We start from the raw sequence: 15119 nt of genomic DNA, 5'->3' as shown, positions 1-15119 counted from the left end.
TTATAACAAGTTCAGTTATGAAATAAAATTTTCTATTTTTTTGCATACCATGACAATTTGGGCTACAATCAAAAAAATACCAATTAGTAGTCGAAAAAATATTAATAAAAAATGTTATATCAATAGAAATCTTAATAGAGCAATCTATCAATTGATGTCACAGCTGTCGAAATTTCCACGTAAAAGTTATGTTCCATCTAACTTATATAAAGAAAATAATATAATTATGCCACTTGTATATAATTTATAATTAGATATATTTAGGTACAAATTCACCCTACAATCTAAAATTTTGGAAGATTATGGTTGTTCCTGTTTTCTATTTTTGTAAGGAAAATCACCGAAAACAATTTGTCGATATCTGATTCGTTTTGGTCAGCTTCCAATACACGAAAAATGTGTAAATATACATACATGAATGTGTATACATACATCTATGAATTACACGCATACGAAAATATTGAAATAAAATTGATTTATGTACAAAACGGACATAATTATATTGTTTTTTATGATTATGTTTTTGATAATAAATTCCAATAGTACAGAAAACGAAACAGAGACAAAGCGACATCTCAATTGATAGCAAGGAAGTTTATTTATCCAAAAATAAAGAAATCGAATGATCGGAAGTATCATCTACAAGTCATAATAATTTCAATATTTTTAGTGTTCGAATAAAAGTCACTGCATATATTTTAGGTTTTTTAAAACCTGATGAGTATTCATTTACATTTCAGTTTAATCATATGGATATTTATTATCGCAGCGTAGTATTGAGATGTGAAATTTTTAAAATATGAATGTATTTTTGTGTATATATATATATATATATATATATATACATACATAGTTACAATCAAACATAGTACACATATGTATGTAGTTATAAAATTGACTGTTAGCAATTATAAATATTAATTTGGGGATCTACACTAATTAAACTTATTTAATGTTGAAAGTTTGTAAATAATTAGATTCGATTTTTGAACATTTTATATAAAGTATCTCGTCGTAATGTACAAATAAATTCATCTCTGAAACTTATGAAAAGCTATTTAAAGATATGATTTTTTTAAAAAATCATATAATGTATATATATAACTTGAAAGTAAAATTATTTTTTTTTAAATAGGTACGTAAACCATTTCGAAATTCAATTCTAGTAATATAAAGTAATTTAATAATTTTACTTAGATATTCTATATGTTTTGTAAGTTCTAATATTTTCTTCAACATTCACTGTTATAATAATTTTCTTTAGTTTAACTTTGTACCTGTTTATAAAAATGTAAATTAATAAATATTCTGAAAACATAAAAAATTTCATCTAGATTTTCTAAAATACGGATAAAATATCTTTCTGTGATTTAAATACTTATTTGGCATAGAAAGTAAACTTAAAATATTTTTACATTATATTCCAAATAAATAATCATATATTTGATATATCATCAAACGTTCGAAAACCTGTATCTTGGTAATATATTTGTTCTTTTTAAGGCATATCTTTGAACAGGCGTAGTCTGTGTCATTAATATTTTATTTGGAAATTTAGATGGTGGAGGAGGTATTTGTTTCGGTAACTCGCTCGAAGTAACAATAGAATTCTCAGTAGTGGATAGGTCATCTAAACCATAAATTATAGTTACTTTATTAAACTTCTTAGTGTCGTTCTTTGAGTTATATTTTCGATATTTACGTTTCGCATTAATCTTGTCGTGATGAAATTTCCAGTCAGTTTGCTTTTGCAGAGGATGCGTCGCTCTAAGAAATTCTATAAAGTCGTTACTAGAAGTCGTTTTCGAGATTGCGTCTTTTCGAAAAGAACCACTGTGGCCTCGTAAGTTTACATAAACCTTTGGTCTGTTGTTCTTTAAATAGTAAAGCTTCTCATCAACAGCTTGAAATTTCGATGGACCTATTAGAACGTGTCTGTCTTCGTCAACTGTGTTTGCTTTAAAACTTGGACTTACGCCAACGTCTCTCACACCGAAAACTGAGCGAGGTATCACTTCTGGATTTGGATAACTTTCATTGCGAACTTGTTCGGATTGTTTCAGCATTGCGTGTATGATATTTTGAAGGTTGGTCGCATCCATTTCATCTGGGCTTTGAAGTTCAATCTCCACAAGACTGAAAAGGAAAAATAGTTTAGAAAGAGAAAAACTATCGTATCTAATGATTTCTAATAAATTCAGTAAACGAAAATATTCTAGTAAACGTAAATATAGAGAATATTTCTTATAAGGATAAATATAAAGAATGATATCAAACTGTTTTATTATTAAAATTAATGAAATTTGATGGTTCATTTTAACAAAATACCATTTTCTGTATATTGATCACATATAAAGACATACAGAAATTAATAAAGAATAACAAAGACAATTATCAAGTTAATATTAATTATATAAGTTCCAAATTAATATGATTCAACTACAATCACATGACTTGACTACTTACATATGATTTATATTTTCGTGCCTCTAAATCTAAATTCTCCATTCTTTATCTATGTAGCAAAAATATGTTAAGTTTATTTTCATTTTTGTAGTGGGTGAGTCATCTAAGATTAAAAACTGAAATATTTTCTAAATTTAGATTAATTATATCCAAAAATCCAATTATATCCTTTTATACAAAAGTTGAATGGTTTTTTTAAAACGAAATCGTTTATTTTTTAATATACTAATCAATTCAGCTATTCATTCTCTGTAAAAAAAAGTATTAAACCATTTATATTAAAAAACCATTCAGGAGATAATTTAATTAAAATATTGCAGTGTGATACTTGTTCAAAGTCGAATTTCTTTACTTAATTTCATGCTTTTTAGATGATGTTTTCTTATCTTTTATTTTGAAACGTTTAACAATAATTCTTTCTTCATTTGCTAACAGTATTGTATTCTATTTGCACTATATTTTCATCATAGCTTACTCAGTTATTGAAAGAAGTGACATTATTATATAATTCAAACAAGACTGATTTAATTTTCAATCTAATTTTGATCTTGTCAAAAGTCTAGACATCAAGTCTTCTCACAAAAAGTCATAGACAATAACTACATATAAATTCCAAAAGGATATTTGTAAAATTAATAGATAAATATAAAATTAATAAATTAGTATAAATAAAAAAAGAATTATTAAAGGTGAATGAAATCTTTTTTTATGACGATATCTAGGTAACTCAAAATGTATCTGTTTTATATTAAAATTTTAGAACGATCGAGATACGTGTTTTTAGTAGCATTCTAAAAACTTTTATAAATTTTATGAAGTGTCCAATATTTATTAAAGATAAACATAGAACTTAAATATATTTTTATTCAGATTTTATTAGAACGCAAATATATTTTTTGTTTTGGTATCGCTCTAGTACGTTATTTGTGCTTAGTTTGCAAAAACATTTTTTCATCATAAAAGTAATAAAAATATTAATTTTTTAAATCGAATCAGCTCTCTTATAGACAGTAATACATATATATTTATATGTAGGGTATTTCATCCAAGTTTATCATCTCAAATATCTTGATTGTCTTTAGAGATATGAAAAAAATTTATTAAAGGAAGTCATTCACTACAAAGGAAAACATAATATAGTAGTAATGATTTTTTTTTTTTATAAGTGGAAGGATTTCAAGAATTTCAGAGCCACCTCTGACTTTTCTAAAAAGAATATGTTTTTTTATTCGTTGATCGTTATGATGACTGACAATACTTTTTAGAATTAAAGAATTAAAAAATTAAAGAATCAAAATAAAAAATTACAGAATTAATAGATTAAAATAAGATAATTTTTATTCATTAAAAAATTAAATGTTATAGTGTAATATATATCAAACTATGGTCATTCCTATGGAATATTACATAAAACTAGCATGATGGTTAACGTGTTAATCGATGTAGCTTGATATTCTTTATAAAAAAGTATTAACCTATGTGTTGAAAAATTATTAGTTTAGAAAATATTTCAGCTTTAATTCTGTAATATTTATCATATGAATGAAGAGTTGCATTCATATCTGTGTCTTTCATACATGAATTTTATAAAATCAAAATTAAAATTTTAATTCAGAGTATCGGATTAATGTATCGATTAATGAATCGTGTTATTCTATTTAAAAAAGTGGATTGAAATCTCCGAGATTCCTTCACTTATAAAAAAATTATTACTGTCATATTATAGTTCCCTCTGTACTGAAACTTTAATTAATAAAGTTTAGTTAATAATTTTTTTCGTATTTCCAAAAACAACGGAGATATTTGAGGTAAACTTATAGGTAAAACATCCTGCATATATGTACAACATAAAACAGTATTCATACAAAAATGCTATAATTTAGTTAATGTGTTTATAATATTTTTTAAGTAATGAATTTATAATATTTTTATAAAAAGTTAATGATACTCAGTTTTTTATTATTACTTAATATACTTTTATTATTACTATATAGATAATTGAGAAAAAGAAAAATAAAAGCAATGAAACCATTTAATTATGAATACATAATCAATACCTGTAATCGTTGGTATTTGCTCTTTCTATCCCGGAATTTTGTAAAAAGTTTTGTAGAGATTTTCCCTCGTAGAAGTTTTGTTCATTTCCTTTTCGATCATGGTGTTGGATGTAATTTGGTGAAGAAGGTGGCCTTGGAAGAACCATTGCTGACAATGATCGCTGTATAAGTACAACGAATACCGTTGCCGTGTAGTAATTTATTGCCACTAACATTCTGGAATGCCATTTTACATTTTAAAACATTCTGTAAATTTTTAGAAAAGATAATTATAGATGCATTCCCGTTTATAAATCATCAGTACTTTTGAAATGATTGTTGCAGCATTGATATAATACTCTTGCATGACTTTGAGTTCAGTTTTATTATAGTTATCAAGTTTATAGCAATGTCTTGAAGCGAAATTAATAATATGAATAGATATATCATTTGAATAATATGTGTCGTATCAATATTGAAATTCAATGTCTTCAATATAAAACAACGAGTTCATGTACGAAAACAATCTAATGAGAAATTAATACCTGATTGTATTGTGCCAATTACATGGAAATTATTTATTGAAAATTTACATTTAATAAGAATTAAAAAAGAACAGTATTATGCAATCAAACAATGTCGTGTGGCAAAAGATTTTTGGGACGAAACTTTATTTAATAGGACAAAACGTGTATTATATTTATCCAAAACAGATTTTGAGGATTTAGAATTTTATATTTATATTAATAAAATAAAATTTGTATTATATATATCTAAAACGCATTTCGAAAATGTGAACAAATTATTAAGAGATTAAAAATTAATGAAAAATAATGGAATTGAAATTATGATATGGCCTTTACAACAGAGAATGATCAAGTCCATTTCTAGTGTAAATCATAATTATATTATAATTTTATTAAATGTTCATTAATTTATGGATGGGAATGTATGTTACATTATATATACATGTGATTTATGTAATTTGCATACCTGAAATAACTTTTTAGTTATATGTCTAGTGAAAAAGTGTTTAATACAAAAAAATTTATGTGGTTTTAAAGAAGGCAAAATATGGCATATCAATTTTTCGTTTGTGTTGAGGGGTTTCAAAATTTTTAACATCACCTCTATTTTCTTAAATTAAACTATATATTTTTTTTCATCACAAATCGAAAGAATGTTAAATTCTAAACAAAAAAAGGATTGTAATAATCCACATTGGTCCTAAACCTAATAGTTAAGGAGATATTTTACGATAATTTGTCTTAAGAATGAGAACTAGCGATTCGATAATGTTTAAACACCAGTGTTATTAGTTTACATTCGGATGTAGAATTAGTCACATTTAGGCAATTCATTCTGTTAGTCGAAATTCTATTCCGAATTCTGCAATTATTGAAATTCATGCATGATTTTTGTAAAAATAGTTAAGGCTAAGAATACGTAGCATTTGTGACATGGATGTGCTCCAATCCAGCGTGGCAAATTGGGAATTTCTAAATCAGTTGACCACTTAAAAAATTCCAAACTAGGTATTCCAAAAATCGAGTTAAATTTGCGGCAATTGTTTTTTGTAGTAAGTAAGTGTTAATGAAAGTTTTTAGAAAATATATTGTTTACAGATAAGCAACATAATCGTGGTAACATTATTTGTCGGGTATGTTAAAAAAGAAAGTATACAATGAATTATCAACAACAATGAACAATATGAAACAGCGAATTCTACAAGCATATAGTGTAATTAGTGCACGATCAATTCAGAATACCGTTGATTCGTTGATTCGTTGATTCCACGATTATAAAATTGTATAAGAGTTAATGATAGATATGATAGATAAATTTCATTTCATTAAACTTTATTTCATTTCAATGAATTATCCCACGTAAAAGTAAATTTGTCTCATTTAAACCCAAGATAAACTTATTTCTGCTAAGTTATTTTTCAAATAAAGATAATAAATTAATGGAAATGATTTGGATATCTCAAATTATTTTCAATTTTTATCTTTATTTCAAATAAATTGATGAAAATTTGCCCAACCCTGATATGTATCTAGTGATATACATCTATAAAATAATATCAAAATAAACTTTTAACACTATTAACTGCATTTTATAAATTGTGATTTTTTTCTGGTTAGAAATCAATTAAATTATTGTTAAAAAAAAGCATTTATTTATTGAATGTTGAAGTTATTAATATTCCGCGTTATTTCTTTTTTTTTTATTATGAATATTGTTCGCTTTCGCTACAGTAAGAAATAGAAAACGCTAGTTACTCACATGAGGCACTATGTTCGAGTGTGTTATAATAAACGCGCAGTGAAAGTTTTACCTGTTCGCAAGAGCAACCTTAGGAACAGAATGATACAATTTCTCTTGTTTCAGTTGCGTAAGTCACAAATAATATAATATATTCTTCATAACTGAATAAAAAAATTTAAAAATATATTTAACAGGAAAATCATTTTACATGTAAATGAATCAAAGTTGAAATTTTGCAATTTTATATACTTTTCCAACATAATGCGTATATTGAATTGTTACATTAAATTTGTAAAAGATGTAAAATTTTTACAAGAATATGTTTCTTGTGTTAATTAATACAAAATCCTGTTTATTGTTAAATGTAATTATAATTTATAAATTCTATTAAACATATTAAATTATGTTTAAAATATGTTATAAATTCTATTAAACATATTAAATTATATTCACAATTATAATTTAAATATATGATGGCTTCAAATGATATTTATAATGATTAATTAAAATAATTATACTTGTAAAAAGTACATAAATTTGCAAAAATAATTTATAATTATTCTTATTGTCATTTTTGTTATTAATACAGTTTATACTATTCTACAATGATTTCTTTAACAAAATGCCTTTGAAATATTGAGTATTGTTACATTAAATTTGTTTAAAAGATGTAAAATTTTTACAAGAATATGTTTCTTATATTAATTAATACAATAGTATTACATTACATAAGAAGATTTTGTGTAAAAAAAAATATTTAAAAACTTGAACTTGAAATGTATGTTTTGTCAAAAAGTAATCAATATCAAAGTTTATGAAATTAGATAGAATAAGAATAATTTATAAACTGCCAATAATCAACAAATATTTTGTTTTGAAGTATGAATATTAAGCAAAGTAAAATATTGTCTTTAGAACGTCTTTCTTTTGTAAATCTCTAGTTATGTTAATGAGATTACATTCTCTCTCAGATATGATGATTCGTTCCAATAAGCATCGAGTTCTTAGGTTTTATGAAGCATAATAGCAGTAGTGGTTCAATTCTTTCAAGTAGTTCACTTCATCCAAGGTTCTATTATTATTTAATGTTCTATTATCATCTTTTTTATAATATAATATTTTTGTATCATGATAAACTGTATCTTTCTGTATATATAGTGCTGTTATCTAACGAATTTTTTATAAATTCTATATGAATTTTTCCTAATTGTGAACGAGATACGAAATACAGGTGAAAACTATATTCGAACTATAATAATTGTTTAAATCTGCTTTATTTCTGTTATAATTTTTACACATATACGTAAATTTTTATACATATACATAAATTATTAATTACAAGTAAGCTTAATTCATTGAGTAAAGCTTCTTTTTTTATTCTTAAATCGGTGTAAGCCGTTTAATGTGGAGGTAAATACTATAATATTTACAATCATGTCTTACTATTCACATAGCAGAATAACGGAAAAGTCCTCCTTTCCAAAGAGATTTATGGTCCGAGTTCTTAGTGGGTGTGGTTCTTTCGATGTAGGTTCGTGTTACAGTGGAAACAGGTTCTTTTAAAAAGTGCAAGTGCATTCGTTGCCCTGGTGAACGTACTCGGTTATACTCGGTGAACGTAAGAGTCCACGTGGAGTCTGCCTGTCAAATGATTCAGGTTTCTATCGGCAGTTATGTTATTTGTTCGCTTTCAAGTTTTATTTTTTTGTTTAGTATACTGTGCTTTTTACTTTCATTTTGATCGATTATCGTTATTTTTGCGCTTCATACTCTTATTATATTTTTAAAAATTATTTTTTATATACAGTGGCATCATAAAATAAAATTTTCAATGTTTCGAAAAATTAACGATATTAAAAATGTTGTAATTTCTTAAGAAGAAATAAATTTGGCCGTAAATTAAACCGTGAAGCTTCTGCTTTTTAAAATGAACAATTTTGTGTTCATTTTACACAAAAATATTTCTGTATCATGTGTTAAATGCGAATAAAGATACTGTTTTTCCTTAAAAATGCTATAAATTCAAATACTTTTCCAAACAGTGAAAAATTTGTTTCATGACTGAATGCACCATTTGAAAATTGAAGATTTCTCTTTATAATGGATCCCTAATACTGTAAAATTTCTTTTCGCTACGTTATTGAACTTTGAATATATCCAAAAACGATGAAAATTCAACAAGATCTTAGAATTTTTTGAATCTTTACTGTTTAATTTTAATATTACTATTATATATAGTAGGATCCCTATAATGTGTTACAAAGATGAATAATATTTATACATTCAATGAAAAACTACAGACGCGATTTTTAATTCACATTTGTTTAGTTACATGTATATCGTTTATAGACACATTCCACCTGACACAAGACACCTGTGGGTACCTGTGTTTATGGAATATATTTGTAAACAATACACATGTTACCAACAATTTTAAATAAAACGAAGAACGAAACTTGTTGTTTGACAGACAAAATTTTGACGAAATCGCATAAGTTGAGAAATAGGTATGAATATTTGGGTGAAAAGGATAGATCGAATGAGTGAATAACTAAGTTAAAAGAAAAAAAAGAGAAAGAACAGACAGACAATATGCAAAAAATATAAAATAGTGAAAATAATATAAAAATGAAGGAATTAAAAGATCAGTAAATGTCGCAGAAAGCCTTTTTTAATTGAAACAAACTTGCGTGTAGACCTTGTTCTTAACAAGAACGATCATCATAGCTTTGAAATCGAAATCCAATCCAAATGTTCCTCAGATTATGTTGCTTCAGTGTAGATATAATTTTATAAGTTGATGTTTGTTAAAAATATTAAATATTCAGCGAGATCAATAATGAATCAGTAATAGGGATTCGGAAATGATTATTATATCTATTTTGAAATCATTAATATTCTGATATAATAAATTACGGGTAAATCTACAGTAATTTAAATTAATTTATGAAACGTTAAGAATCATTTAATGATATATTTTCTTAAAAATTTCTTATAAATGTAATAAAGTCTATTAGAATATATAGGCATAATTTCAATGATAGAGTTACCACACTAAAATAAGAAGGAATGTTTATATAGATATGATCTTATTTCTAGAGAATAGCAACTAAAATAGTAAAAATTTTACCGCATGTACATATTTTATTTCAATAGATAACTGTCTTAATACTATTTAACACTAAAATAATCAAAATTTCTTAAAGTTCTACAGATTTACAACGTTACAATTTTAGAGATTTAAATGATGTTTGTAAAATATGCATAAAAGTTCTTTATTATATTATAAACTTTTTCCTCTTACTTGCATTCTAATTTTAATTTTAGTATTAAAAGAAAATTTGATGTCTTGAATTTTGTGCATTAATTCAAAAATGTACGTACAGTGGCTCCAGAAAGTTTTCATATACACGATGAAAAAATATCGATATTTTAACATTGTTAAAAAAAAAAATCGTACAACCAATTTCAAGGAATCGTTATAAAGGGGAGACTTCAATCTTCAAAAATGTGGTGGATTTAAGTATGAAAAAAATTTTTTTGATGTCCATAAAGACGTTTAAATCTGCAAAATTTTGTAGAGGAAAAAGTATCTTTACTTAATTTTTTTCGAAATGATGTAAAAATATCTCTGAAGAAAATAAACACAGGATTTTGAAAGTTGCACACTTTAAAATGAATACAAGATCAATGAGTGATTGATTTTTTTTTTTTTTTTTAAGAAGTTATAGCAGACGACAATTTTTATCAAGAGATTACTAATTATAAGTCAAATTATCGATACTTTAGGTTGCTATAACTAAAAAAAAAAAAATCGTAGACCAATCAATCCTGTTTCGTTTTGAAGCATGAAGCTTTTAGTTTTGTATTCGTTTCTTTCCGTTTTTAGTTTTGTATCCGTTGTTACATCATTTTGAAAGAGGTTAAATAAAGATATTTCTTTTTTCTCAAAAATTTTACAAATTCAAATATCTTTAAAAAATTGTTTTCATAACTAAATTCACCGTGGTCCTGAAAATTTAAATCTATACTTTACAATGATCATAATTATTGATCAATTAATTATTGTTAAAATAAAACGGTAATCTTGATTAACTTTTGTGATTTATAATCATTAATTACTAATTTTTTAATAATAACGTGATTAATTATTATTTTATTACGATCTGTAACACGTTAGTTCAATATAATTAAAATGTTATTATTAGAAATTGCTTGCAGTTTGAGTAATAAACTCAGTAGAAAACTAAGATTAAAAAGAATATCTACACGTTGATGTCTTTGTTGCATAATTGAATTTATAACAATTTGTCAAAGTTAATAATTCTATGATATATTTTTGATGTAAGAATCAATGTGTCATAACGAGAAATCTCAAAATTTCGATCATTCGACAAGTTTCGTCATTAAGATCCATGCTTATCGTATGAAAAATTGTGCCAATAACGACTCAAGAATTATACACATGAGACTTTCGATTACAATTGATGAAGAACTTCTTGAATTAAACTTTAAAATTGTAAGGCCATACAAAATAATGCAAATAATAATTACATAGTTTCTACAAAATGTACACAGTGTTGTTAATAGATGTAAACTACTGATTTAATCATAATTAAAAGTGTGATCGTTTTACGATTAATGATTATCAATCATCACCTTTGATTACAATGATTTCGATTATTTATTAAATCAGATTACATTTTGCCCAACTTTACTTCCGAGCAGATTTTTCGGAATTCGGATTATCTGTAGTGATTCAAGTTTCCCGATGCCGGTTTGCTTATTCTGTGATCGTTAATTCAGTCATCACCAATCATTCGTATTCTTCCATGCTATGTGTGCATTGCGTTCGATGGTCTGGCATATGTCAGACGCATCTATACTGATACAATAGCAATTTTTAAGTATTACGTTCATATCAAACGCATTGGAAACAGTCTATGCAGATGCGAACGCAATGAAGTTCAAATAAGCTGTCACATCATGCAATATGCTTAAAAATATCTTTCAAACGAAAAAAAATCTCCTTTTTTAATGCTACGTTTTTAATGCTGTCCCAGATTTGTGTTTATAAATGGCAGCTCTACCCTCATAGGACTGATGCTTTTATTATCACATGCTGACATCAATTTTTTAAATAATTTCTCTTTCTTCATCTCTAGTCATATTATCTGCTATTATACATTATAAACTGAACCGTTATCACAGTTTTATTCGCAGGTTAACTATCTATTTAATTTGTAGAGTTCATACTCATTTCGTATTAATAGTGATCTTACTCGGATAGGGAATTAAGATACTATGAAACTCAGGTGGTTCAAAGAAACCATTCGAAAAAAAAAAGCTTTGTATTACTACAGTCATACAATTTTCGGCATAGTCGTTAATGAATAATATTGAATAATAATAGTTTTGAATATTATTCAATAATAATATAATAAATAGTTTTAATATCAAATATATATCTATACAAATGATCAAGTGACATTCTGTTAAACTGCAATCTGAAGCTATATAAAATCACTGAATAATAAGAAAGAAGTTAGAAAAATTGTTATATTGAGTCCAAATTGTAAATTTTGTTTTCATTGTTCCATTTCTTTTAAATATTTCATTATTTATATATTTAAATAAAAAATTATAATATTCCATAAATTTAATAAAAATATTATTTGATTAATTATTACTATTTGATTACGATTTGATTAATATAACCGGTAAATAACTGACGTGATGAATTCCAAATCGGACTCGTTGGCAAATAAAAATTTTGCCTTCAATTAATCCCCAATTCCTAGCTGATTAAAACATTTTATTACACAAATAAAAACAATATTTAACCAATAATATTTAACAAACAAATTATAACAAATTATAATGAAATTTATTACTAATATTAACGTTTTTATTTGTGTGATGAAATATTTTAATTAGCTAAGAATTGGGGGACTAATTAAAAACAAAATTTGATTTGCCAGCGAATCCGATCTAGAATTTATCTCGTCAGTTACTTACCGGTCATATTGCAAATGAAACAAAATTACTTATTATTTTACATGTAGGCTTTAAATATTATAGAAGTCTTTACATTCACAAAAGATTGTTAATAAAATTTTCAGTAATATCTAATTTCAGTATATCTTATTTTTTCAGTCACATCTAATTATTATTGCAATTATAACACATCATGTATATGTCACTCGCGTTTCTGTAGTACTTGCCGTTTAAAGAAACAGAAGTCAAATGTTATTAAATATGGTATAACTATTTGTAATTATTTTGTAAATAGGCACAAATAATAAAGCGAAATTTAGAAAAAAAATCCAACTACTAATGAAATTGATAAGAATGATATTATTAGCCAAAGTATTTTATGCGTACCTGAAGTAGAATAGTGAAATAGGTTAATGCGAATACGATCTACGTGGATCACTCAATCTTGTAGGTATAGCTGCGGTTGTTTGCAGCTATCTAAAAACTGGTGCACGTTACTCCGAGATACAGTGATCGACATCAACGTTGTTTCGTTGTAAATTGAAACTATATTAACGAAATAATTGATTATCACTCGTGATAACTAAATGTCACTGGATCGCACATTTTCTAGCATACTAGATCTATCAAATAATTTATCGATCATCATTTGCACGTGAATTTCAAAACAATTGAGCACGTGTTATACAGGTGATGGCTCTGTTTGCACTGCGGCCAAGTATCGAGTGAAGGTAATGAAATAGCTAAGTGAAACGTTGTTCCTCTCTTTCTCTTTCCCCTCTACCTCTTTTTCATTCTATTCTTTACTTTTTCCTTTGCTTTCTTCTTCTTTTTGCATATGTCTTTTCTTATTTTTACTACAGTTGTTATATTTGATACCATATTACTATGTTCTGCGTAAAATTTCCACATTTTGGTACATCATGATGTTGATTTTATTATCTAAAATGATTGAACAGTGTTATTTTACTCAAACATAATTTTCTCAGTTGTTTGAATATGCAACATATATATTAATATCGAGCAGTATCAGAAATCTTATTTAATCACATATTTGTATTTATATAAACTTTATAAACACTTCCGTTCAAAAATCTTGTAGTACAAGTGTCACATTTGTTTCAAAATTAGAAGAATTGAAAATTGAAAAATTATATTATCCACTTATATATAAAAATTATATTAAATAAGATGATATTTTATACGATACATGAAAGAATCTGTCAAGTGTTTATACATCAACGTGAAGTTAAAAAATTTTATTATCAATTATAAAAGGGATATTAATTATAAAAGATTTTTTAGCAAGAATATATAATTAACTTAATTTTCGAATGTTATTAGTTTGGAATTAACGTAGGCACGAATGTAAATTATAATTTCCTTTATTCCCATGAATTGGATGCGCAATTGAAAAACTTCATCTACAATAAATATTGAAGCACATTAGTGATAAGAGACATTTCTTTACACTTCTAAGCTTCCAAAAAGTGTAAAAAAATTTTAGATTACGTAATAAAGCTTTTGTTATACTATACAATTAGTTTTTAAATCAAATTTTTAAAAGGTTTCTCAAGAAGAACAAAAATTTGTTTTAAAAAATTCACGGATGAAATTTTACTGATGTCGTTAACAATTCAGTTTGGAGAGTTAAAAATAAAAACTTTTAAAAAAATTTTTGAACAAAATTATATATATTTGAACTTTTATATTAATACAGCATATTACGTGATGTGTCATATATATGTCATGGTAATTTGCAACAAAAATGTATTCTTGTAATCGAATATGACATATAAATGATATTAAATTTTTATATCATCAATTTTCATTATTCTGATGAGATAAAATGACTTTTATCAATGAAATATATTTTGCTATCGTATAATCTGTATATTATATTACTGATTGTTTATTTACCTCATCAGAAAATATCATTGTCATATATGTACATATGTATATATGTACATATGTACCCTATAAGTATACAAATATAAAAATAATTAAATTATTTTTATATTTTGAATATCTGTAATTTCGATTTTCAGTTACAAGAAACATTACATATAATTACATTATAATATTTCCGTCGTTTACATTATAATATTCGAAAATAAAAAATTAGTTTTGAAATTTATGTATTGTTAAAGTAATTATTAATGGACACAATTTTTAAAATTTTAAGATGAACCCGCTTTATAATATTTCAAAAGATTACGAGTAATAGATCATTAATTTATGTCTGTTTTTTCCTATTTATTATATAATTTGTAATTCTCCTTCATAAAACTCAACTTATTGCAGTTATAAGTAAAATAATGAATTTTTTCAACAATTTTCAATTTTTGTCAT

The 15119-nt window shown here is 25.1% G+C and overlaps 2 protein-coding genes across 6 annotated transcripts in view; one reads left to right on the top strand and one right to left on the bottom strand.

The window, feature by feature from the left end:
- The window catches only part of LOC122536342 (unconventional myosin-Ie-like), a 61906-nt gene that overhangs the window by 29678 nt on the left and 17109 nt on the right, over nt 1-15119 (top strand). The window lies entirely within an intron of this gene.
- On the bottom strand, nt 1390-13562 carry LOC122536392. 3 transcript variants are annotated; one of them, XM_043668755.1, is made up of 4 exons: nt 13155-13562; nt 8214-8411; nt 4524-4739; nt 1390-2136 (listed from the first exon to the last, which is right to left on the bottom strand). In XM_043668755.1, the coding sequence occupies exons 3-4, from the start codon at nt 4736-4738 to the stop codon at nt 1455-1457; spliced, it is 897 nt and encodes a 298-aa protein (XP_043524690.1). In that variant the 5' UTR covers nt 4739; nt 8214-8411; nt 13155-13562; the 3' UTR covers nt 1390-1454. The 3 variants fall into 3 exon arrangements, with proteins under 3 accessions (XP_043524690.1, XP_043524698.1, XP_043524682.1); XM_043668763.1 differs by lacking the exon at nt 8214-8411 and having other exon boundaries at nt 1390-1630; nt 1703-2136; XM_043668747.1 differs by lacking the exon at nt 8214-8411 and having other exon boundaries at nt 13155-13560.

This window comes from Frieseomelitta varia, unplaced genomic scaffold, assembly GCF_011392965.1.
Source record: "Frieseomelitta varia isolate USP_RPSP 00005682 unplaced genomic scaffold, Fvar_1.2 scaffold_154, whole genome shotgun sequence".
NCBI classification, from domain to species: domain Eukaryota; kingdom Metazoa; phylum Arthropoda; class Insecta; order Hymenoptera; family Apidae; genus Frieseomelitta; species Frieseomelitta varia.
The sequence above is the reverse complement of the archived record's forward strand: the minus strand, read 5'-3'. Positions and strand labels throughout refer to the sequence as shown.

What these genes read in the sequence shown, in the direction of transcription:
- LOC122536392 (XM_043668755.1), bottom strand. Translation starts at nt 4,738, where the DNA reads ATGTTAGTGGCAATAAATTACTACACGGCAACGGTATTCGTTGTACTT. An exon ending in GCAAATACCAACGATTACAG is followed by an intron (nt 2,137 to 4,523) that starts GTATTGATTATG and finishes TTTCCTTTTCAG; the next exon opens with TCTTGTGGAGATTGAACTTC.